The 27,767-nt window shown below is 35.8% G+C and overlaps 2 protein-coding genes across 6 annotated transcripts in view; one reads left to right on the top strand and one right to left on the bottom strand.

Annotated features, from left to right (window-relative positions):
• The window catches only part of LOC149776215 (plexin domain-containing protein 2-like), a 151,554-nt gene extending 145,285 nt beyond the window's left edge, over positions 1-6,269 (bottom strand). For all 5 annotated transcript variants that reach the window (XM_089942587.1, XM_089942589.1, XM_089942591.1 and 2 more), the window contains exon 1: positions 6,152-6,269. In XM_089942587.1, the coding sequence (XP_089798713.1) occupies positions 6,152-6,239 (88 nt within the window). In that variant the 5' untranslated portion in view covers positions 6,240-6,269. The remainder of the gene's footprint in view (positions 1-6,151) is intronic.
• A 628-nt stretch (positions 6,270-6,897) lies between these two features.
• Positions 6,898-27,767, top strand: part of LOC149776214 (uncharacterized) — a 36,813-nt gene continuing 15,943 nt past the window's right edge. The window contains exons 1-4 of the mRNA XM_089942618.1: positions 6,898-6,981; positions 11,971-12,078; positions 15,502-15,584; positions 21,230-21,377. Coding sequence (XP_089798744.1) covers positions 15,520-15,584; positions 21,230-21,377 — 213 coding nt within the window. The 5' untranslated portion in view covers positions 6,898-6,981; positions 11,971-12,078; positions 15,502-15,519. The remainder of the gene's footprint in view (positions 6,982-11,970; positions 12,079-15,501; positions 15,585-21,229; positions 21,378-27,767) is intronic.

Genomic DNA, 27,767 nt, shown 5'->3' with positions numbered 1-27,767 from the left:
CTGCTTTATGGAGGAGAAAGAACATGCCTGAACAAGACTGTAAAAGTTGGAACAAGTTTATCCTAAAATCAAATCAGACGACAAATCAAAAGGGTCTTCAGATAGTATTACTAACCAGCTTAAGCTTGTGAAAATCATGTATCATGGACAAGAAAACACTTCATCATTCAATGGCAAGATGGCAACAGAAATCACGGAATGTATGCACTGTGCTATAATCATTTTCTGAAATGCAGTTGGGGGGGTGACTAATTTTAATTATGCAATACTTACCTGTACCTATTGCATAGCTAACCTATTTTCATGCCACAAACTCACCATCCGTTTGAAGTAAATGCATCCTCCCACAGATTAGAGAAAAGTCAGTATAATCTTCTGCACACCAATCTGCATGTCACATGGCAATGCACTGAAGGTAGACATCTTTTTTGCAGACAATTATGCAAGACTTCAGAGTCGGGTAGGAGAAGGGCATTCGGCAATAGTAACAGGCAAGCACTGCCTTATCAAAAGAAGTTTTAACCCTCCACCAATCTACATTTTATTAGCAGCCATTAATTGTCCTGTCACTAATGAGCAGCTGAATTTGTTCATTAGGTGGGTTGGCTGATGCTCTTGTCAAAGTGATCAAAATTTCAGAAACTAAAATGAACTCACCATAGAGGGGGAGGGCCATTTATAGAAGGCTGATGTCTCTCTGAGCCCTATATTGTGTCCTAGGATCATGATCATCCCTGGCACAGATTTGACTGAGACTCGAGATCTATACAGGTAGAGAAGCTACTGTAGGTAATTTGATTTTTAGTGAGAAATCCTGGTTGGCAAAGAAGAGAAACAGAAGCATAATTCCTATTAAACCAGAGACAGCCAGTGTCAATAGACAAGCATGAATCTCACTTTTTCGCGTTGTAGAAGTGAGAGTGAGTAGGAACAGTTTTGAGTGTGAGGTCTTGAAAGGAAATTTCACTCAATGGTCTATATAGGGCTTTGGTTAATGATCATAAAACTCAAGAAAGATTCCATCTGGATATAAGAGAGTTGTAGACATGTCTCTAGAGCTCAAAATACTTATAAAGATCGAGCATGTGCCAATCTGAACCGAGAGAACTTAAATGTGTTGAAGATGGAACCTTGATAAAGGATATTGTATATCATTTGGCCTCAGAAAGGAAGGAATGGAATTCAGCAATTAAAGTTACAAAAGGACAGATAGCATCAATGTGTTTCCTACTGCACCACTGACAGAAGATTCTCCACCTTTCAACACAGCACTTAGATGTAGAAGCTAGATCTCCAGCGCTAAATGATACAAATGGCAACTTGACAAGAGAGATAGCTTGAGATGAACCAGGTGTAAAGGTGGAGAATGTATGGGCTGTTATGAAGGAGGGATCCTCGAGGTTGTGACAGGAGGTCCCTCCAATGAGGTAGAGACCTAGGTCAATTGATCAACAGCTCTAGCAGATCAGTAGGGTGATGAGGATGATCTGTACAGTGAAAATTCTGACTTTTGCAGAACTTGTGGCAGCAGTAGGAACAGTGGGAAAGGAAGATATGAATATGTGATCCTAGTGGAAGCTGAATACATCTACTGCCCATGCTATCAAGTCCAGGACAGGAGGTATGTAAAAGGGAATATTGTTGTTGAACCTGGTCACAAACAGGAATGAGGAATGATTATTGTAGGCCCATGAGATAGAAACAGTTCAAATCTCATGGGATTTAGTTTCATAAAGGAAATGTTTCAACTGGTGACGGACTGAAAATCGATCTACCTGATCCAGAGGAACCCAGACTAGGTTCTGGTTCATGAGAAAGTTCACCCCATGTAAACAAAGTCCTACGATGGAATAAGTCCTGACTTCTTGAGGTTGGATAAAGACCCAAATGGTGGACCAAGAATGGAAAAAAAAAATTCTTTGGGAGTCTAATGGGTGCCATGGACCTGGCGAGTGAGGAGCTTGTGGATTGGACTGGAGCTGTGCCTGCTTTAAAAAATTTCAGATGTTCGCCCAGGGAAATTTGCCTAAACACATAATGTTGATAACCCAGTAAGTCTTAACACAGTAACCCCTGGAGGTTTTTGTCGTTTTCATCTGCAATTTGAGTAGAAACACATTCTGAAAGCTATTTATTAATATATCCTAATACATCAACTTCTAGGTGATTTTCCAATAACCTAATGCCTAGTTGTGTTAGAAACATCATTTCATATTGGCTATTTCGCTCGCATATGAGCAGAAGGGTAAAAGTTGGAGGTTTTTTTTGTTGCTTAAAGGACAAATCTTTTTCGTATTGAGACCACTCTTTATTCCAAAAAGTCTAAAATCTGGACACAAAATCGGATTCCGACCATGGGTAAACTTTGGCTGGATAAAAAATCGGGTCCAAAAAATGAGGCTTTTCCCTCTGTATTTTGTGCGTGTGTCTGTGTGATTTGGATTTTTAATGTAGCTTTAACAATTTTTCAGTCATATTGCAACAATGTCTGCCGTGTGACAGTTTATAGTGATGTCTAGCAATGAAGCATCATGCCACAGACATGTAGCATAATGTCCCACCCAGTCACATTATCCTGACACCAGGCTGACCAGTTCTAACACTAACCTCCTAATGCTAAGCGCCAAGCGAAGCAGATGTTAGTATCATTTTTGTAAATCTTTGGTATGACTCGGCTGGGGATCAAACACATGACCTCCTGCATCTGAGGTGGATGCTCTAACTACTAGGCCACCAGAGCGGTGCCCTCTGTATTTTGTAGTGCAACTAGAACTTCCAGATTATCTTGTATCATTGTAGAGCTACATCTGTCTACCTTTCTATAATACCACCCACTTTAGAGTATCATACATGACCTTGACGCTACAGAGCTCGGCAGTAGGCTACTACCTCCTGCCATGTAAACTCATCGCCAGGGGTTAAGAGGCCATGGTATGTATGAGGCGCCCAAAGAGGGTCTTGGCTACTAGCAGAGCAGCCCTTAGAAAGCATTTAGTATGGTAAAGTAAGACTTTTGCTGATTCCAGTGCAGTGTCATGGTGGATATGAACATTCAGCTGGTAATGTTATGGCAACAGAAATATGCCAGGATATCTTGGCTACAGCTTCCAGCAACGGTGTAAGGCATCTTGAATCAAAGCAACCTCTCTCAATATACTAGAAGAAGTAGGTGAGAACAGGTCAGCATGCCAAGCTATTGTTATGTTTTTCTGCTCCATGGTATCAATTATTTTGATCGGAAGGCATGGCAAGGCACCCACAGAAATACATACTTTGGCCACACTGGCATCCAATTGGGGAGGTTGGACATGGCTTTGATTCCATTCCCAAATTAACTAACTTGGTGCAAGATTGCGGTAAGATGCCCAGTACACAAGTCTAATAACTCTATATGGTTCTTTTATTTCTTATTTTTAATTTCAAGGCCAATTATTATTTCGATACACTATAATTGATCAATCAGGAATAGTCGTGTTGACAAAACAAAGTGTATGTAACTAAAATATACTGGGGTGCCCCAGATTTGCTTATTTTGGTATATTATCTTTTTTGTTTAGTGGGATGAAGGGGATCTGGTAACTGGCAGTGTTATCTATTCAGTACAAAATGGCATTATCCCAGGACACCGACCAAACTCTATGCTTGCATTCTACTGTTACAGTAACAAGCTTATAGTTGGAAACAAGAATAATATCATGTTCTCAGTCTGAATAACAAAAAGAAAACACAAGGAGGGAAACCCTTAAATTATGCTGCATATATTTGCTTTGGCATACATAACGCATCAGTCAACACAAAATATTTGCACTTGTGCTTGAAAATATACTCTCTGGCACTAATGTCTGAATAAAAGGGACATAACAGATAATATGATTTATTCGATCTGTACAAAGTACATATATATGACACTGTAAAGTGTCATTTATTCATATGCATATTTCTATGAAACTTTATTGTTCCTTGCATTCCACAAACCACTGCCATAATATACTTATAGGTCCAGCCAATTTGCAAACAACAAATATTATGATCTGCTACAGTATAATGCACCTCCAAATCAAGGTCTATTTGTTTGTTCTGATGATTATCTTAACAAACTGCACAGACACAGACCTGCTGGCGCATTATGCCATGGCAGATCTGGGTCTGTGTAGTTTGTAGTTTGATTTTACTTATAAGTTAGTACTTATGGTAACTGACATAAATGCTTTATATTTAAAATGCCAACATTATCTTTTATATCATCATACACAAAAATAACATAAACAAAGAATATCCTTTTATTTTATTTTTTTAAACTATGTTTAAAATAACCACTTGCAAATCAATGTTGCAGTATTTGATCAATTTATATGCATTTATGCATTCTTTTTTAGTCTTATATGACTCTTCCAAACAACTGATGGTACAGTAAAGATCCTTAGACAAGTAATGACCTGTAAACATCATGTCCAAAAGGGTTAATCAGACTATTCAGACTATTATGTCTATTTTTTAATGAAAAAATGTGACTTACAAGATTGAAGAAACTCAGGTTCAGCATGTACTATAAAGATTGATATTAGAATGTAGGGATTTTCATTAAAATATCATAAACTATACAGGACATTTTCCATCAAGAAATGTCAAAGTTACTGTACTCTGAGAAAAAAAAATGTTGTAAAGAAATTTAAAAAAAACTAAAGTTAAAAGTAGTTAAATTGACAAGTAAATTGTTTGCAAAACTTGATTTATATGAAATCTGGAGAATATTTTAACACTTTGAAAAAATTTTGCTTCCTTACAAAATGTACTTACTAAAGACATCATGGAGGTTAATCTAAATCAATACACTGAAGGATGGGGAGAGAATCATTTTGGCTGGTAAAAGACATAAATAAGCACTTATGCCTCTGAGGTAATAAATGTCCTTTTAAATACTCTACCTTTAGAAAACCATGGATTTTGTCTATAAGTGATTTAATATTATGCAGAAATGGGTCAGTTTTGTTAAGATGATACTATCATTTAAAAAGTACAATTTCTATTCATTTTCAGAAGGTGTTAATTTTAAAAAAAAATATTCTAATAATTTGTCACAAATCATTTGTATGGCTTGGAATCTCAATTATTAGATGAATTCATTAGAAGAATTATTTCCATGTATCATTAGTGATTTTCCAAAAAGAAAGTTGTTATCACAAGTTTTAAATACACTTATGGAGACATGAACAATATACCTTTTGTGCACCAAAAAGGCATACAATTTGTGGACCCAAATCTTAAAAACTAGTATAACATGACACCTAATTTTTAAAAAAAATGCATGCAATTTGTAATGTTTTCTTAACTGGTAAAAAAAACTGTGCCATCTTAAGTTCATGAAAGTTCCATTCAAACAACTATCCTTAAATTGTATGTTTTAGTGTATCTTCCTCTTTTGTAAAATACCACTTATAAATATACCAGATAAAATTCTTTCACAAGAAATTCTATTGGTAGCACAACATATCCAAATATTCCTAAACACTGTCCAAATCAAATTATATTCTAAACAAAACATATTTTCTGAAATTCATTTCTTAGAATAGCCATATTTACATGCTTAAAATATAAAACAAACAACAAATGCCAAAATGTTCATTTATACTTATATAAACTACAGAAAACGTTTCCTTGTAATTACTTCAAATATTAATACAATCTTGTATTACAAGATCCATTTCTGACACTTTAAAACCTAACGGCAATGGTCAGTATTTTTAAAGAAAAAAACATGTCGAAACAATAATTTATACAGACGTTGAAGGAACTTTAGGCTTGCCACTGAGACATTATACTGAATCTTGTTTACGCTTAGGAAACACGGAAATTTCGCTTACGTATGATTTGGTAATACTTTTGGAAGAGAAACCGAATCGAATGTTTGGCTTCAAATTTGCATCTTATTAACAGCCAAGGGCACGTATCATTCTCAATGCTTCAGCCTTTTCTATGTTTATCTTACTTTACGGATTTAAACTGACTCACTTGAATGACTTGTAAAAACATACATGACGTGACATTCCGTGACTGATACAGGTGAGCAATTGTTTACTTTCAATCTATCGGCAAATTTAAACTACCAGATGTCTCGTTTACAAAATGAGATGAAATAAAAGGATGATCTTACCTTCTGATGCATAATTATGCCTTGAAACACATAATAAAACAAAAACAAATACCAACAAGGTCACAGTTCTACTTCCTTTAAACGCCATTTTGCTAGAGAATTAAGATTTCTATTTTAAAAGGATGACATTAGAAGCAAACCGATTGTTTTGCACCTGGAACAATTGGAATATCCTCTGCTCTTTCTGTGAGACTAAAGTATGATTCGGAGCCGCGAATGAACAAGAAAATTTCCAATTGAGTCCGAAGTGGCGCTCTGGTTTTTCTCAAACCTCACAAGCACTCACTGATGTTCTCTAGCGCAGCCTCGTTTTGAGGTGTCATACGAGGTCATTTTTGCGTTAAATTTTTGGGCTTTTAAAGATAAAGAAATTAACACTAACTGCCCTCTGTTTGCGGCTAAATTTTTACAATTTTGACTTTTTCTATATTTCTGGAGGAGAATCTCTAAAATCCCTAAAACGAGCAAGCATTTAAATTTTGGGTTTTCTCATAAAATGCCACTAAAACCACAAATTGAGCTCAACTCTTATTTGCTGAAATGCCTGATATGGTTTTCACCTCACTTTCACAAGATACGATAAAAATAACGAAAATCCGTTTCACCTATTTACCATTGTTTAAAACGTCACTTGAGTACAGGTTGGGAAAAGTTATTCGGATCCAGTTTGCAATTTAGGTTCCGTCGGTTGGAAAATTGGATGGAAATTTACGAATTGTTCCGAACCTAGTGTTCGGCAGTTGATTGGACGAAGTAAAAGCAACACGCAACGGTCTGGGAAATTCGACAATGTTTACATGAGATCGCACAACAGGAAGAACATTTATAGGGTAATATTTGAAATTGTTGGAAGATTAGATAAACTAATATAGCTGTGAAAGTGCATTAAAACTATAACAAACTTATTGTATTACTTTCAAATTTCGTATAAGTGGATCATTGGGGTGGGTGGGGGTGGTTTATCACTCGCGAATTATTTACATGTCTGATACTCTATGACGTAAGAAATATATGTAAAGAATTCTCTGCTGCAGAGCCTACTATTTAAAAATTGTCTTCGAGCTAGTAAGATAACAGGTAATTAACTGGTCTTTTTTATATTTGGATTTAAATATTTTTTTTTTTTGATAGAAGATAAGGGGGGGGGGGTAGTCCGACAATGTAAGACTTCTGCCCTATTGACCCAAACAACACACATATCAAGGTAGACGTAATTTACATTGTAGGACAAAGTAGGGGTGGATAATAAGAAATGGAGTATAAAACAGGACTGATATTACCAGTACTGCAACAGCTACCCCAAGGGATCCATTTTGGATTAGTGTTACGAAACACCCAAATCCACACCAAATCGCATTGTGACTACCGTCTCATCTCTAAATTGCAACACTTCCCCTCCCCCCAATTTTGTTTCTCTTTAAAACTCCGTGTTCTTGTGTCTAGTTGATCAATAATAAATTCAGCTGCAAATTTCTAGCCTTATATCTTTCAGCTTTAATCTACATTCAGTTAATAAATAAATAGAAAAAGATCAGTAAACTTTTCATTTATTTTAAATGAACAATTATGGCATGACAATTCCTAACACATGTGGCATGATTTACCCAAATACACCAGAATAATACTCAGATAGCACCTAATACTATCCAGATACCAGCACGTGATACATTTTTTACAACTAAAGAGATTTTACATTCATTGCAAACCGTTCCAGTGGCCTAGTGTTTAGAGCATCTGCCTTGGATGCAGGAAGTCATGGGTTCAGTCCCTGGCTGAGTCATACCAAAAGACTACAAAAATGGTACTAATAGCTGCCTCGCTTGGTGCTCAGCATTATGAGGTTAGTGTTAGTACTGGTTGGCGTGGTGTCAGGATAATGTGACTGGGTGGGACATTATGCTACATGTCTGCGGCATGATGCCCCATGCTAGACATCACTATAAACTGTTAAATTGTTAAATCTACATTAAAAATCCAGATCATACACACACACATTCATTGCAAAGTTAGGTTCTGGGTTGAAATGAAATACGTTACACTACAAAAACAATCAGAATTTTTTTTGTATGAAAGGTAATGAACATACTATATCCAATTACCATTTACTCAGAAATTATCGACAGAGTCTGGGATGATATACATGTCCATAATTTGCATAATTATTTGCAGATACATGTATCTATATTCTAGAAGAATGATAAGGAGAAATCCAATCCAGCACAAATGTTGGTATTGCTAACAAATCTATTTATAACTTGGTGTCTGATCCTTTTCAGCTGATTCTTAGAATTTACTCTCTTATTTACAGTCTCTTTTCACTGTTCTTTTTATATACAAAATCAGAGCCACATGTTCAACAAAATCTCTTTTCAGCAAAAATTTTGATGACAATCAGGTGGTGGCTTAAACTGGAGTCTTTTTAACAATCTGTTCATTGATCACACTTTTGTGCACTTTCTATCTTTTAAGCCAATATATCTTCATAACACTTTCTATGCTTTGTTTATTACCAGACATTGTGTCATGTAAAAAAAACTGAATCTGTCTGATATACAATTTAATAGTTATCTCTATTCTTCTTACAAATTGTGTATGTCCATCTGTTACACATTTTGGAAAGTAATACATATATAATCTCCACCTCTGTCTGCGTGGGTTCGAGTCTCGGATTCGGCTAATGTGGGTATGTGAGAAAGCTTGCCAGTAGCTTCTCGTGGGTTGGTGGTTCTTTCCGGGGTTTTCCCGGTTTCTTCCTCCACCATTACTACTGGCCGCCATGCATAACCAATAGTGTGCTGAAAATGGCGTTAAACCCTGCAACAACATATATAACCTCAAAAATATTTGAAATATCTTATTGAAGCTTGGTATATATTTGAATCATGACAAATGTTCATGTCCGTTATGCATGTTGACTTGGTCAGATTAGTAATTAATATTTTATAGTTATCTTTGTTTAAAATTGTCTTTATGCTTGTCACTTATTATACAGGGGATGTTCTGTGGGCACTCTCTTACTGGCAGTTTTTAACACTGCAAGTAGTAGACTTAGTCCTAATACTTTGTACATTGTTAGATTTTATTAGCAACGACTATAATGTAATCTTATATTTGGAACATTTGAGTTTTTGTACATCTTTAGATTTTATAGGCCATTTTTATGAGGCAATCATAGTCTGAACATTTGTGTTTCTGTATATCTTTATATTTTTTAAACCACTTCACTATGGCAATAAAATTTTTGGAACATTTGTTTTTATTCATTTTTATATTTCATAGGTCATTTATATGGAATCCTGTTAAGACCAGTCACTCCATCATGTAGTATTTAGCCAGGTGATGGAGCGATTTGTCTGTTTATTTATTAATTGAGTGGAGATTAAAGTTGAAAGATATATGACTAGTAAATTGCATTTGTATTTATTATTGAACACACAGATACAAGAACATGGAGTTTTAAAGAAAAAAAACTTATTGGATTTGGGTGTTTTGTAACACCATTTTGGGTTCGGTATTGTTATTAGGTTTTTTTAATGACCTATTTCATTATAGAGAGATCAGCTCAAAACCAGAGTATGAGATCCTGCAAGAAACTATCTGCTTGGTCCCCAGATTGACTTCTCAAATTTAATGCAACAATACAGTAGAACCTGTCTTGAAAGACCACCCCTTCTGCCAAAAAAGTATGGTTTTCAAGTCAGGCAGTCTCTTATAACAGGTCATAACATTAAATAAACAATAAATCTGTGCAATCAGAATAAGATCTCTCAAGACAGGTGGTCTCACATAACAGTGGTCTTTCAAGAAAGGTTTTACTATATATATATATATATATATATATATATATATATATATATATATATATATATATATATATATATGTATATATATATATACCCTGATCAATTTGCATGCCCTTAGGCTATATTATTAGTGTATCCTCTCATTGGTATGCCATATAGTATTAGCATATCCTCTCATTTGTATACCCTATAGTATTAGCATATCCTCTCATTTATATACCCTATATTATTAGCATATCCTCTCATTTGTATATATTTAGCATATCCTCATTTGTATACCCTATAGTATTAGCATATCCTCTCATTTGTATACCCTATAGTATTAGCATATCCTCTCTTTTATGTGCCCTATAGTATTAGCATATCTTCTCATTTGTATAGTATTAGCATATCCTCTCATTTGTATGCCCTATAGTATTAGCATACCCTCTCATTTGTATGCCCCTATAGTATTAGCATATCCTCTCGTTTGTTTTTAAACCCCTAACAATTTTTAAAAATGAATAGCATCAATGGAGAATAATAGTAAAAGTTTACAACTGTGTGTATTTGGCAAATTGAAAGAGGTTGCATGACTTGGGATTTCTCTGGGTTGCTGGAGATATGATGGAATTGATATTGCAACTAAATCATAGCAAGTTATGCATCAGCCTGCCTGTTTTTGCAAAGACCTCCAACACAGAATGTCAGTTTCTGTAACTCCATCTTATGGAATGACCATAGTCTTGTATACCATTTCCTTAACTACTCATACTTTGTTTTAATGTTGAGTTTGAGGAAACATTGTATTATTTGCACCTGCATTGATATGTTTATTCCAACTGAGATCTATGCTGAGATCCACATTAAGATAAATTTTCATGCAGGTCATTTGTGTGTAGCTTCAAGAGAATATGGCTCTTAATGGAGCTTTCTGGAACCAGAGATGTCACAGGTATCTCACTGAATATAATGTAATAGTTCTGATCCAGTTTAACTTATTACTTTGTTCATTATGTTGATTGTGTTTGAAAAAGGAGTAATGTGGGATATGATCAAGATCTCATATAAATCTGATATTAAGCAAGAGCTGTGCATATTAATGAGGTAATCTTGCATCTGATTGGCTGAGCTTCTTACCATTCTACTGTTTGTCTGAACTACTTTTTGAATTAAGCATAGTAAAACTAACTTTCCTGTGTAAATTACCATAATCTCAGATGATTGCAGTTAAGAGTGAGATTCACACATGTTAATGACATGTTTTTGGAGCTGATTCACTCAGTCAGCAAGTTTGCGTCACAACTTGTAATACATTTTTTTTTCAAATTTGGTATGTGTGAAGAGACTTGTCAATTTAGTGATTATTGCTGAAGAGATATTTATAAAACTTGGTAACTATGTTTGTGTCATCAGGTGATATCCAATGTGTTTCATTGTGTGCAAGACCTTGAATTAGATTGAGATTTTTACTGCTCAGGGGACATTTTTTTAATAAGCTTGGTAAATCAGCTCGCCTTTTTAGGATTTTGGTAGATCATGATTATTAGAGACATCCACAAATATTAATTTTAAAAAACCCAGACTATGAGGCAAATGTAGTCATATTTATGAAGCATTCTTTATCATATTGGCTGAGAACATTCAACTCCGGAGACTGTATTTTTGGAGAGGTTGGAATCCAAATGGACATAATTTCAGTTACTTTTTCATTTTCAAATGGCTTGAATCAGACTTGATATTTTCAGTCATTGCAAGCGGGCAAATTGTGTTCAGCTGTATGTAACATTTCACGTTCTGACCCATGATGCATGAAGAGGGAGTGGGTGGGTGTAGTGGATTGAAAAGCTAAGAAAAAGCATGGTGATTTGCAGATGCAAGTTAGCTAGGTTGCTTCAGTTGCAGTTTTCATGAACAGTGACATACATCAAGCATGCATTTTTATATCTAAGTTGACCAGGAAAATTTCTAGGATTGCATTTGAAGAATCACCTTTCATATGTTTTTAAAACCAGGTTCATTTTACTTTTCACACAGATTGCTCTAGATGATTCCAGAACATCTTCAGTTGCTGCCATAGACAGTCTCATTCATTAATTGATCATCGCTGGAACCAGGATTCACAGAGAAATAGGTCTTCAACATGTATGACCCTCTAATGACGACAGTAGTAGTTTTAGTTTAACATTAGAGTAGACCAAGTTATGGACCATGCTGTGATAATGAAAGGGCATGTTTTGCTGCTGTCTGTCTGTACATTCATGAGTCTGTGTGTCCATCACAAATTCATTTTAGTACAATATTACAAAAACTTTTTGTCTAGATCCATGAAATGTCACACCCTTTATCAAGGTTGCAAGTAGATGACCTAAGTGATTTTTCTGGCCATCACAGCAGGTTTTCAGTTTTATTGTAAATTTTTGGACATTTTGTGAACAAAGTACAATTAAGCAAACAAACTGACAAATGAAATTTAATATGCTTTCTTGTACTCATATGTCGATGATTCAGTCAGATTTTTATACCTTTATATCACTTGTCTCCCTGATGCGGGAGGTCTTGGGTTCGAAACCTCGGCAGAGTCATACCAAAAACTTACAAAAATGGTACTAACAGCTGCCTTGCAAGGTGCTCAGCATTAAGAGGTTAGTGTTAGGACTGGTCGTCCTGGTGTCAGGATAATGTGACTGGGTGGGACATTATGCTATATGTCTGTGTCATGATCCCCCAGTGCTAGACATCACTTTAAACTGCCACACTGCAGACATCGTAGTGATATAACTGGAAAATTGTTAAAGCTACATTAAAAAATCTAAATCACTACCCCAAGGATGGGAGACATAATTGTTGTTAAAATTACTGCCCTTTATGTCTTGCACTGAGTGCAATATGTGACTGATTCTTTTGAGTGTAAACAGTCTTAAAGATTTATGTGGATTACCATAAATCTTTCTACATGTTATGGCCATCTTCTGGAGATGTGCTTATTGATACAAAACTACTCTTACAATTGCTTGTTAGTTTTTGCCCCTTTTATCTTGCAGCAGAATCCAGTATTTTTAATGGACTGCCACATAACCTGGTACATATTATGGTTGTCATCTAAAGATGCACATGCTGATGTTGCGAGTTTAAAATAAGTAACAAAAAAGAGTGAAGACTACAATTTTTGTAAAATTTAACAAATATTTTATTTCCTAAGAATACAAAGTGAATAATGAGAAAAATGAACTTAAGGTTTTACGAATTAAATCCATATTGTAATCCAAGAATTAAAAAAAACAAGTCCTATAAATGAAAAGTTCTAAGTTTATCTCAGTTCAAATCCCAGTGAAATTCAAGATGGAAGGTGATGGCATCAGTAATAGTCAACGTGATACTGATGTGTCAACAGTATCTTGTTGAATCACAGAAAATATTATTCCAGTTTTGAATTCCGTATAAATTCCTGTGAATGTCTTTATCCAAGAATTATATCAGAGCACTTTTGTATTTCCAGAGAAAATAATCACTTGAATTCAATAATTTAAAGAAAATAAAAATTTAGCCCAAACTGGTCACAACATAATACATCTTAACATGTCAGATGTTAAAGCACAACTGTTTGAACTTTTATTAAAACATCAGTTATGCACCTAATTAAGACACAAAACAGATTCCCGGATGGGGGTCAAAAAGTTCATCCGTCTGGAAAAAAATAGAAGTTTGTTAACCAATTGACATATGATACTTGTCACATCATCCAGATGTGACCTTGACTCAATCATTCTTACTCTGAGAAAGATTTTTTAAAAAGTTGTTTACCAAAACTGTCACTGATTTTGGAACAAGGTCATACACTAGATACAATGTTTCTATTCTGGACAATGTCAAATCCAGTAAACAATGTTATATTACAATAGCATGTAATGGAATATAAAAAAAATTTGAAGCTAACAGACAAACAATTATATTAAATATACATAATGCTGAAAATCTTTGTATTTTTGTAAGAGTTAATTTTTTTTGCTATTGCAGCTGAATGCAGTTTGTGATGGAATCTTGTAAATGAAAGTAACTACAAAGTTTCTGTTTACTGTGACACTTTGCTTATATATTTTACAGATATTCCAACCATTCAACATTTTGCAATATTATCATGACACTTTAGTGAAAATTTCACATTCAGAATTATATTCCAGAAAGTTTAGTGTAAAAAAAAATTAAGCATGAGATTTCAGTGTTGTTGCCTGTATACCGATGTTATAGACTGGTATATGAGAGTGTGTGTGTGTGTTATTTGGATTTTTAATAGAGCTTTAACAATGTTTCAGTCATATCGCTATGATGTCTGCAGTGTGACAATTTATAGTGATGTCTAGCACTGGGACATCATGCCAGTTATGTATCATGATGTTCCACCCAGTCACATTATTCTGACACCAGGCCGTCCAGTCCTAACACTAACCTCTTAATGCTGAGTGCCAAGTGAGGCAGCTGTTAGTACCATTTTTGTAAGTCTTTGGTATGACTCGGCCGGGGATCGAACCCACGACCTCCCGATCCGAGGTGGACGCTCTAACCACTAGGCCATCGGAGTCATTGGTATATGAGAGTGAAAAACAAACTATAGAGAACAAGAAACTAGTCTACTACACAATAAATAGGTGAAAATTAGTGGCGGAGATGAAGTAATAAAGAATATTTAGACATTTCATGAGAAAAACTATTGTTTTTTGTTATATCCAAAATGTTGAAGGAATTAAATATCCTGTTTTTCAAAGGAATGAATGCACCATTTATTTTTACTTGGCTTTAGTTGTTACCATGTGTTTGGGTCATTGTATCCTCATACAAAGATGCAACATGTCTGAACGAAATGTATGTTACCTTTAACAAACATATTATTCATTTTGGACATGCTACCTTAATTCAGAAAAGATTAAAAGATATTCATATTGACTAATTATTATACTCAAACTATTTTTTGTGTAGAGTTCTTCACGTTGTTACTCTAGACTCCTTTCCATCATGCAGGTAGGAGTGCGATGCAGTAGAGTTACTTGCATATTTACATGATGAAATTGCTCACCATTCCTCTAGTTTGACCTAATTCATGTAGCTGTTTGAATGAGAAATTTCACACAAGCATAGTAAGTTATTAATGAGCAGATCAGGATATAGGAAACCCTGTCTAATTTTATGTTACCATCTGTTTTTGTCTCCTTGCAAAGCATCGGTGAAACTTGGGATTGCTTTTTGGACATTGTCAGTCATTGTATCATTGTTACCTTTTTATGCTTATATGTTTAATGATGCCAGATAATTTTAGCTGTAAAAATGTGTGGTTCTTGACTTTCTCCAGACTTATAATATTGCATTTGGAATGAAAATGAATCGTACCATACTTGTGCAGAAAGTTTTCATGCATTAGTTAAGTATAATCTTCACCTTTAAAAAAAACAAAAAAACATTTGCAATAAATACAAGTTTTGTAAGTTTCATGTTCAAGACTTGTAATTTGTTTGATTCTTTTAAAATTCACGTATGCTGTCATGTTAGATTTTTTTTTGTTTTCATTATTTTCAGTAATCTTTAAAGTACCTCATGATGGAATCAGCAAAGACTACTGGAAAGAGATCCAAAGAAAACATCCCTCCAGAAAAGAAAAGGTGATATGAGACAGATGAAATATATGTATCTGTATCCGGGCTACGAACCGTGTAATCGGCTAGGACTCCGGTCTCTTGCTAAATAAAGTATAAATAACATTCAATCTCTAAAAACATTAATAAATAAATAACTTAAAGAGACAATATGTAAAAACTTATAAATAACATAATGTAGGAAGCACACCCTAAACACCTTGGCTAGTAATACCATAATAACCTTGAAAAATCTCTCTTCATACATGATTTCTACTAACAACCTCTATAAACAGCAAAGAACACACACCCTTTTTAGAACATTTTGAAGGAAGAAAAAAAATGATTAAAGGCGCAAGAAACACCAGGCAAATGCAACAAGAAACCAGCGATGTGAAGCAACCAGGACCGTTCCCGAGCTCTCCTTCCTACTAATGACAGCCAACCATTCAACTGTAAGGGACCTTTATGGACCCACAGATTGAGGCCAAACTATCAGTATTCCTTGAACCCATAAAAGCCTGGGGAGGTGGCACCATTCCCTTCCCCAGGAACAACTAGCAGGCTGCAGTGCAGTCAGAAAAAAGTGGCACATGCACAATTGTGCGCACACCACTATAATTAAACTCAACAACAAAATCCAGACTACAGTAGTGTTGGGTCCTTCTGTCTAGCTTCTGATTAGAAAGAAAAAATACAAGATCTTATAGAATAAACATTAAAAGTAGTTATTTGTAAATTACCTTAAGTGCAAGAACAGATGAACATGCAATTACTGAATGTCAGTGCAATTACATACACATATACATTTAAGATTTAATACCAGACTTATGTAAACCAGATAATCACAAGAGTCAAAGGTGACTGACTCCTGTGGTGGAAGGTGCAGTGGAGTTTCAAAGATAATTGCACCTTTTCCACTGTTCTCTGAGTGGTTTTAAGATATTATTTGCAATGAATTATATCATATGTTATGAAAGTACAAGAAAAGAGTTGCTTAAGTCGGGGCAGTGAATAAGGTGAAGGTGAAGGTGGCAAGTATCGTAAGGTGAAGGTGCAGTGCAAGTTCGCCTTCTGACGAAGGTGAAGAGTGACACTGTTTAGTAGCGACTGACCATTAATATACTTATATGTAAGTTCCCGAGGGAACAATTTGAATGTTTCCCAGGATTATATAGACCATAATGATCTCTCGCCTTCATTTACATAGGTTAATCATGGTGATAATTCATCGAAGGTGAAATCATGTCAGCCAGTATGGTAGCAGACATGTCCTCATGAATAATAAATATAAAAACAAAATTTGGAATTACGTTTTTATTAAAGTATTGGTCCTGGCCTTGTTGTTAGTTGGCTCAACTAAACTTGGTCATTTTAGTGAGCTTGTCACACAGTCCTTTGCCTTGTTGGGGGGTTTCGACATGCAAGCCCTTGCCTAGTTGGTGGGCTTGACATGCATGTCCTGGCCATTTTCATTTGTGGGCTTGACATGCCAGCCATGACTTCCTTGTTAGTGGGCTTGACATGCCAGCCATGACTTCCTTGTTAGTGGGCTTGATATGCAGGCCCAGATCTTGTTAGTGGGCTCAACATGTAAGTTCTAGTCTTACTACACTTGACATGCAAACCTCAGCCTTCTTTTTGGTGCATTCAATATATAAGCCCTGGTCTTCTTAGTAGGTTTGTCATGCAGGCCATGGCCTTTTTTGGTAGGCTCAACATGTAAGCCCTTGCCTTGTTAGTAGCTTGATATGCAAGCCCTGACCTAGTTAACAGGCTCAGCATCTAGACTTTAATTCTTGATAGCAGGCTCAACATACAGATCCTGGTCCTTATGCTGGTAGGCTTGACATGCATTCCCTGGCCTTGTTAGTAGGCTTGGCATGCATTCCCTGACCTTGTTAGTAGGCTTGGCATGCATTCCCTGACCTTGTTAGTAGGCTTGACATGCATTCCCTGACCTTGTTAGTAGGCTTGGCATGCATTCCCTGACCTTGTTAGTAGGCTTGACATCCATTCCCTGACCTTGTTAGTAGGCTTGACATGCATTCCCTGACCTTGTTAGTAGGCTTGACATGCATTCCCTGACCTTGTTAGTAGTCTCAACATGCATTCCCTGACCTTGTTAGTTAATTTCAGCATGCATTCCCTGACCTTATTAGTAGGTTTGACATGCATTCCCTGACATGCAAGAACTGGTCTTATTGTTAGTCATAAATACTGTAAATTTGAATATTGTAGTCATTGAATTTGTGCAGATATTTAATTTTGCATATTTGCAGTGTAAAATTAGGAAATTACTAATGGAAAATATTTTAGATTACTTGGCCATTAGGCACAGTAGTGTATTTGTGAGATTTGTTTTCTTCATCCAGAGTATTTGGTCTAAAACATATTTACTAAATACATTGATAGTGACACTAATTTTAAGATGCACCAATGATTTTGAAATGACATCACAATTTCCAGCAGTAGCTGTCCATATTTTTACAGACAGGTGGTACTCATAACAATATTAAGTGAGCATTGCACAATATCCTTGGATCAAATACAATCACTGTGAATAATTTTGTTGCTTTTTTAATTCAGAAATTCATATCTTTATATAGCTGTTGAAAATATGAGCATATAACATACAGGACTGCTATTGTGCATGCAGAAACACAATGCATACATCCCCGTACAATGATACACCAACATTATAACCACTCTGGTGGTCTAGTGATTAGAGCATCCGCCACAGATGCAGGAAGTTGCAGATTCAAACACTGGCCAAGTCATACCAAACACTTATAAAAATGGTACTATCAGCTGCCTCGCTTGATGCTCAGCATCAAGATGTTAGTGTTAGGACTGGTCGGCCTGGTGTCGGGATAATGTGACTGGGTAGGACATCATACTACATGTTTGAGGCATGATACCCAAGTGCTAGACACCACTATAAACTGCCACACTACAGACATCATAGCGATGTGATTGAAAAATTGTTCAAGCTACATTAAAAATCCAAATCACACACACACACCCTACAAAGCACAGTAATTGTTGTTGTTGTTGTTGTGGGGTTTAACGCCATTTTTCAGCACGATAGGCTATACATGGCGGCCAGTATTAATGGTGGAGGAAGAACCCGGAAAACCCCGGAAAGAACCACTGACCCACACAAAGCACAGTAACGAAGATGGATTCTTCACAGTTCAGTTCCAGTATTTAAAAGTGGATTTTTTATCATTGTCCTTCAAATTATTTTGAAGGCAAGAAAACGCTGCTGGGATGCAGAAGTAATTCAAATTTACAAAAGAATGCTTTTAAAAAATAGATATGTATATGTATACTGAAGAATGTTGTAACACCATTTCAAAAGTAGGCAATAGTAACCCACTTTTCATACATCAGTGATCATGTTTTGATGTGTAATTTAGACCCTATTGCTTGCACAATCTTCAGACTCATTTTTCCTGCATCAATGATCTAGTTTGGATGTGTAATTTAGACCCTGTAACTTGCACAATCTTCAGGCCCATTTTTCATGCACCAGTGATCTAATTTGGATGTGCAGTTTATACCCCATTACTTGCACAATCTTCAGACTAGATATGTGCATACATCCGGAGAAATACAGCATAATCATATCAAGGAAAAGGCAATGTGACCTTGGTTTAACTTCATCTTCACTCAGTATTGGTCATATAGAGTAGTAACAAGTTAAGATATCTTGTGTCTGAATAAATATATGTAAGCAATTTATGCTGTCTTCGAACAACTACATTTCCATACATGTCAACCATTATGCTTTTGGCATAATCATTAAACTTTTTTTCACTAAATTACGCCTTACATGTAAATGTATTCAGATTACGTGTTTTTGGTATATCCCCCTCCAAAAAAATTAATAATTTGTTTTCTTATTTTTATTAACATCCAATTAATCCCACAGACCGTATTCTAGGAATGATGGCTTCTATGAAACTATAACATAAGAGTACACTTGTCCGTAAACTTTCCTAACAGTATTAAGTTCTATTTATAGCAGCTGCCCTATTTCCAAGAAACATACTGGTTTCTACTTTCAACTTTTGACCTCAGTTTCTATTTATAGCAGCTGTATGGTTTAGTTAGGAGAGAACAGACTGGTTTTCTAACTTTCAATCTTTGCTTGCATATTATTTGTTCTAATTCATATCTGGTACAGAACCAGTCTGTAGGTATTTGGTGCTAAAAGTCAAGTCAGATTTACTCTAGTTGATGCACGTGTTAGAGCAAAAATATTTTTCAAATAATTTCACAGATGGATTAGGAAAAGACAAAAACCGATTCAGAGATGAATACATGAATTACACAATACAGCATTCCATTCTAAGGCAGCTTCTCACCCCTTGCAGGCTGTGTGGAAAGGATTTTAAATTTGGTCATGGTGGTAAAACAAAGAAACCTTGAATTAGCTTTGTTTTACTAACTCCAATACTAAGGTAACTTCTTTTTTACAGCAGAACTTAATTGTGGACACAAATTTTATAAATGCAGAGGCGTTATCTACCAAGTTCTTAATAGAACACAGACTACCCCTAGTGGTAGAAGACTACATTGGTCCTTTGTTCAAACAGATGTTTCCCGATTCCAAAATTGCAGAAAATATGCATGTACAAGAACAAAGTCATCTAATATTATTATGTATTTAGCAGAAGATCTCTTACAATCACAAGAACCATGAAAATTGGGCTGTTTATTATTGCAGCAGACAGGAGTAGTGATTATGACAAAATAATGTACCCAGTCTGTGTAAGAGACTTTGATAATGAAAAGGGCAAAGTCGGAGTGCTCTTATTTCATTACCAGAATTAACAGTAGATTCCACTTGAGAAGATATTTTTTTATTTTCTTGATAATGCTTTGAATAAAAGTAAGTTGGTAGAACTGTATGGGGTTTTCAGCTGATACTGCATCAGTGATGACTGAAATTCATAAAGGAGTTGCATTCTATATTTTGAAAAACGTCTCCATCATTGTATATATCAGATTGTCTCTGTCATATGATGCACCATGCTGCAGGAAAGGCTGCAGATAAATTAGAAGAACTCCTGAAGTATCAAGTTGGCACTCTACCTGACTGTACTTCATGCAGACTGAGTTGATTTTTTTTCTTCTTATTTCCCAGCTAAAAGACCCAATAACTGGAAGATATAAATTTCCTCTTCTTTGTCAGGTTATGAAAGGAATATTGGTTCTTTACCATTCTAATGCTGACTTTGAGAGATTGTTCAGTATTGTTAACAAATATAAAACTGAATTCAGATCCAGACTCTGTAACCCTACACTTAGTTCTGTACTGGTGTGCAAAACATAATCTCAGCTGGTACAAAGTATTTTGAAATGCAATACGAGTCTGTTGCTTTTTAAAGCGCAAAGTGTTATATACGAAAACTTGAAGCAGTAATTGATGTTAAAAGTCCAGAGGAATGAATAAATCATTTTGTACATATGCTCATTGAATTTTTATAATGTTATATATGGATTACTCTTTTTCTGCTCAGATTGCTCTTTTTGTCCACTTGGATTACACTTTTTCCTTGCCAGGGGTTGGAACATATGAATTTCTTGCTTGTGATTGACAGTATAGTGTTTATTTACCTTCATTTTAGAGAAAGTCATAATTATTTGACCAATGGTTTCAGGAGCAGTAAAATTCCAGTATTGACCCACAATGAGGGCATCAGAAAGACTCCTAAGGTCCGCCCTGTCCCAGACTTTGCCAGTCTTCATGAGGAGTGGGATACCAAACTGAAAAAGGCAATGGCTGAATCAAAGAAACCATGCACATCTGTGAGTAGACCAGTATTTTAACTTGGATGAGTGGATAAAAAGAGCTTATTTTTCTACATAGGGCATTATTTTATGACAAAGACATTTAATTTTTGTAACCACAGGATATGCTTCTGGTGGAGTTATCATTGTGAAATGTTATCTTTTTTATATTTTCCATGACCATCCATCTATCCGGTCCAGTTTTGTGTCAGACATCTTTAGGTATTGCCAGTGATATAAAAATGAGACAGCATATGTTGGTATCAAGTTTTTGTCTCACCTGTGATGTATAGTCATGTGTGGTTATATCTAACTTTTGGTGGGTTTGTTTTAAAGGGTAGTATCTTTAACTGTGGTGTACCTGCACAATAAGAAGACTTAACCTCCATTACAGGGCCCTCAATGTTTCCCTTAAAATTTTGTAAGCATAGGTAAGTTGAATAATTGTAATTTTGATTTGCATTTTTATTCAAATTAATTTCCCTCTGATGCACCTCAAATTCCCCCCTGACGCTCCCCACACAGCCAATCTCTGCAGAACACCTAAAGACTTGTGAACAGACAGGAAGGCAGTGCGACCAATTCAATTAATCTTTACTGCTGTATTTACCTTGTAAAAGTCACAACCCCTCTGTAGGCTACTCTGACTTTAATGAAAAGAAGACGGCAAAAATCTGTTTTGATTTGCTTTAGAACCCGCCCTCTCATCCATTGGGCTTTTAACTCACACTGCTTGATATATTTTTAAAAATCCTTTTGTTTCAGTTAATGATGGTAATTTACATTTTTATATATATATATATATATGATAAAGCATAAAGCCATGTGTGAATGTGGGAGGGATGTTATTTTATTTGCAGATAAAACTACACAGTATTGTAAATATTCATTCTTGGGATTAAAAATGATTGTTGATGGTTTTAATGGTTGGGGGTGAGGTTGATGTAGGGGTCAAATTTATAAATTTACTTATGTAATGTTTGAACTTAACATTCTATTATTTACTGAAAATTATCTCCTAATTTATCCATAAAAGTGATTTGTTTCATTTTTAGCTGTGTTTATACAATTGTTTCATATAAAAGATAAATTTGTATATTAAAATCAATGTAATAACATAAGTGATTATAAATATCGTTTTCCTTTGCTTTTAAATTTAGTTCAGTCCCTGACTACCTTAGCTAAATTGATGCTTACATATTAATGATCAGGTGGTTGGAAAATCCCGCAGAATGAGCCATCAGCATTATACCAAACATTGTGGCATACTGCTCTGCATCTAAATCAAAAACTGTCCATGAGCCCAGCAACAAGTCTTTACAGGAAGCACAGAAAGGCATAACTAATCCACTGGTTATTGCAAAGCTTCAGTTTTTCCTGATGATTGCTTGAGAAATTCAGCATTTTCTGAACCAAACAGACAAGCCCATGCTTCCATTTGTTGCTTGTGATCTTAGCCTCCTCTTCAGGAGTCTGATGAAGAAATTTATTATAACAGAAATCATGCAGCTGTGCTATGGTCAGACATGATTTTTCTCCATTTTGAAGTGGAATTCCGCTTTTCTCCTGATTTGAATCCAATTTTTCTTTATCATCTGTGATCCGGTTTTTAAAAAACAGTCTGTTTGGTCCCATTCCGCAATGACCCTTGTAACGTATTCATTCCATATATTAGTTAGCCCACGACTCTCATAAAGAGTATTCTGATTGGTCAAAATTTTAAATTCATCCAGTGAATCTTTGTGTAATGGAAACTGATGGCAATGGAAAGAAGAAGCATGTTTGCAAAAAATGGCATCCAGAGAGAGACCATAACATGAAAAGTTTAGATAAAGGTTTAAAAATCGTATGGGAATGGCTGGAGTGAAAAGTCGATGGAAATTTAGTTGGTCAGTTTATAAGAAAACTGAACACTAGAGGACTGGCATTTTGTGACCTCTGCTCTACGTTAATCGCGGTTGGAAAGTTAGGAACGGCACCTACAAAAGGAGCTGTATACGGAAAAATTGAAGCTCAGAAGGCATTTGGAAAAAGTGCAATTAATTACTGTAAGAAGAAAGATTTCTTGCTTGAGAGAACAGATGTAGCTCTCTGTCAGAATATGTGCACTGCATGTCGCCAATACAAGCACCAGCTTGAAAGGAAAAAAGCTCTCATGGAGAAGGAAAAGAAATGATTGCACATTGAGCCCAAAAAGGAAGGCTAAACAAATATTTGCCAAAGCCACACAAAGAGTTCGACTGGAATATTGACAGGCTGTGTCCATTGGAGAAGACAGGGAATGTATGGGACTATATGGTTGATATACATGGGTGTTTATTTTACAGATTTGTTTTGAAAAGAGAGAAGTATAATCTGTTTGCTTCAAAAATTTGAGAAATTTTTGTGACTTAATTACGATGTGAACACTGACATGCACATGAAATAACTTAGCACCAATAGTATTGGAGAACAAATTCATGTGACAATAAATATTGCAAAATTATTCAAGTCAAGTTGAAATTTTCTGGTAAGTTTGTTAGTTTTTCAAATGATTATTTTGTCGTATATTATGATCATAAGTTGCACCTAACCCCCCTGTCCAATTATCAGCTTTTTTTGTGGATTACCAAAATCATGTCTGTATGGTAAAGATAAATATGGAAGATGAGAAACATCATGTAGATGCTTCAGAAGTCAACATTGGGTTCATTGCTCAAAAGACATTACTTCAGACTAAACAAATCACATCTGACAAGATGAAGTATGACTTCCGGTATGCCTGCTGAAAATTTCTCCAAAATGGTTGCCATGCTCCTACAGAAATCACAAATTTCATGCCCCTTTGTGCAGTGCCTGTCATGCCTGGATCCATTAAATGGCAAAATCTGAAGGGAAACAGCAATGCATCACAAAACTTACAAGAATCCTTTGCATCATGCCTAAAGCTGGGAGAGTGCCTGAAGGCATATGTGACCAGGTACTGAACCAGTTTGGAAAATTGTGTGATGATATTATCTCTAGAGACTTTGACCCTGTTAGATATCCTTTTTATGGAAGATTAGCCTGGAATAAGAATTTTTCTGATCTGTGGAGTGTCATTGAAAAGTTGGTCTCAGGCTCAGCCAATGTGGATAAGTGAGAAAGCTTGCCGGTAGCTTCTCGTGGGTCGGTGGTTCTTTCCAGGGTTTTCCCGGGTTCTTCCTCCACCATTAATACTGATTGCCATGTATAGCCTATCTTGTGCTGAAAAATGGCATTAAACCCTACAACAACAACAACAACAACAACAACATCATTGAAAAGTTGCTTCTTCTTTCACATGGACAGGCTTCTGTAGAAACAGGATTCTCCATAAATAAGCAAGTTACAGTAGAGAATCTTTCTAAAGAGGCCCTTGTAGCACAACAGATCATTGTAGACCAGCTGAGGGAAGCTTGAGGAGTAGAAAATATTCCAATCACAAAGGAACTTTTGTCAGCATGTGGGGCCCAGCAAAAGTATCAGCAATGTTTAGATCAAAAGAAAGAGGAAACAGAATTAGCTGCAAGAGGATTTAAGCGAAAATCATTGATGGAAGAAATCGATAATTTTAAGTCCAAGAAGTGTACACTAGAGGAAAATGTAAGCAGTCTTTTCCAGGCAGCTGACAAATTGGCAGACAAAGCTGAAGAGAAAGGAACATTAACACTTTTGTCACAATCAAATTGGCTCAGAAGGAAAGGAAAAGAAAAAGAAGACCAGTTAGAGCTGGAGGAAAAAGTACAGAAGCTAAAGAGCTTTGGCTAACATTCTGGGACCAGTCATGATGAGTTTACTATAAATATCATTTTCTTTTCTTATGGTATCATTAAATTTATTTATTCCTGTGTTGTTTTGGTATTTGTTTCTGAAATAGCAACTGAAGTTGAACATTTGACACTGTGAATAGTCATTGAAAACTGAAAGCTGGTCATTGAAAAGTCATTGAATTTCAGTTCTCCTGATCTGTATGAACCCTGTTCTTCGAACATGTTACCCAATCATAATACCTGAGGAGAACTACCACTACCTTGCAAATCCAGCCCTCCTAGATACTACTTTTAGCAAAAGGGAGCTAAAAGTTGTCTGCCAACCTATTTGGTGGTTGGGTAGAATGATCTCCCCTTACATATAAGACTTATTGGCATAGTTATTACTTCTGCTTGTGCCAAGAAGCACACTCTCATCATGAGACACCTAGCAAAGCCATAAGCTATGTGGAAGATATACCACTACAAGTTGGAGTTCTTCTTTTCTAAGGAGGGTATACTCCATCTGTATTTCCAACTTTTTCACTCGTTCTATAACGACAAAGTTCAGCCTTTACAAGTTGCCACACTTTGTCATCATCACACATTTAGGTACTTGCACGTGGAGTCTAAGCAACTTCACAGTCAGTTCATGCTATAATTATTTATACGTGCAAGTCTCTAATGCTCATGTAACTCAGAGCTACCAACCATGACAAGTCTGTCTCAGTAAGGCAGTTGAATTTTTTCCTTAAGTTTGACCAGTTTTCAGTAGTGTGTAACAAAATACCATAAAATGATAATTGTAATGCTGGAAAACGTAATTAAAAGTTTGGTATTCAGAACATGCAGTGACGATAAACATTATGTTCAACTGAAAAGTTTGTAAAGTACTTGTTGACTTTATTTACCACTAGTACAGCTGCACAAATTTTAGTTCCAAACCCTATGGAGTTCAGTCGCTTTTTGCTATCTCTCAACTTGATGTAATTCTTGAAAATTCTTTTTTCCATTTCACATGGCGATGGCAATCATATTTCCCACAAGGAGTCATACTCATATTGGCATGTGATGTCCAATAAACATAATTGTGTCACTTCCAGCTTTTTATTTACAAGAATCTGAATATTCCTTTTTATTTTTCTGTGTTAATTATTAACACTTTTCAAGAGGTTTCTTTCCCCTTTTGTCATAATCATGCATCGCTTGATGGACGCCATTTTTTAAAAAGTCCGTATTTTATGGGTAAATTTCATTAGACTTACAACAAAATCATAAGAGTTGGCAGGTCTGTGTAACTCATATATGTGTAATTCCTTTAAAAACGGGTACATCTTAGCGAGTTCCTATCAAGGGCTTTTGTAGTGTCCATGCATCAACTTTAATGTATTTACTTGTACAGGCGGTCTCTTGGCCTTTTTCTCTATAAGTATTGCCTCATAATGGACTTTGTTGCACCTTTCTTTTTACACAAAGGTTGTTTTGTGAGTAATGTAGACACACATTTCTGTATTTCTTCCATTCTGGTCGGATGAGTACAGTTCACCGCTCTATATATGGTTTATTCAATCACCTTCTGCTCATGCATGTTTCTGTAGTTGACTCTTGAGTCATGTTTATGTGCATAAACTTTAAATTATATTTATCAGTGCTTAGTCACTAGCACATGTTACCTATGCCACTTCTGGCTACATTATTTACATGTGTGCATGCCTTTATGCTTAAAAGAACTCCTTATATATGTATAATTCCGTCTTTTCTTATATATAAAGGTGAGTTGTTTTACCACGATATTTTTAGCCTTGGAACACCATGTTTCAATGATTTTACCTGGACAGGCTGTCCTTGACCTTACCTACAGGTGAGCATTTTAATTAAAATTGTCTGCTATCACTTGTTCCAGGTAACAATCATTTGCTATAGCTATGCACCCGCATGGTATTCAAACATCACTTGTGTAGGCACAGAGGTTTATAAACAGGTGGTATTGTCATTAGATTTTACCTGTATGCTTCCTGTACTGTTCCAGTGGCCTAGTGGTTAGAGCAACTGCCTTGGAAGCGGGAGGTCATGGGTTCGAACCCTGCCGAGTTATACCTAAGACTTGCAAAAATGGTACAGACAGCTGCCTTGCTAGGCGCTCAGCACTAAGAATTTAGTGTTAAAACTGGTCAGCCTGGTGTCAGGATAATGTGACTGGGTGGGACATCATGCTACATGTCTAAAGCATGATGCCCCAGTACTAGACTTCCCTGTAAACTGCCACACTGCAGACATCATAGCGATATGACTGCATATTATTTCAAGCTACATTAAAATTTCTAATCACACACACTGTATGCTTCCTTGCTTTATTCGACTTATAAATTTCTGGGTCAACCTTTTAATAATTTACCTCTGAACAGATGTTGCATTCTAGGACAGGTGCAGAGCTACAGCTTTATCCATTTTGCTCTATTTTGTCTTACAGATTGGCAAAGCTTAAAAGTGGTCACCAATCTGCATGCTGATTTTGTCCTCCATGATTAATCTTTATGGGAACAAGGACGATAATTCAACTTACCCATTAACCACAAAGTGTCCCACATTAACATGCTTGGAAACAGCTCTGGCACCCAAGTCACCACCACAAGACACATTATTTTGGAACTCCCCCTAT

This window comes from Sinohyriopsis cumingii, chromosome 18, assembly GCF_028554795.1.
Source record: "Sinohyriopsis cumingii isolate HCF-2022 chromosome 18, ASM2855479v2, whole genome shotgun sequence".
Lineage (NCBI taxonomy): Eukaryota > Metazoa > Mollusca > Bivalvia > Unionida > Unionidae > Sinohyriopsis > Sinohyriopsis cumingii.
The sequence above is the reverse complement of the archived record's forward strand: the minus strand, read 5'-3'. Positions and strand labels throughout refer to the sequence as shown.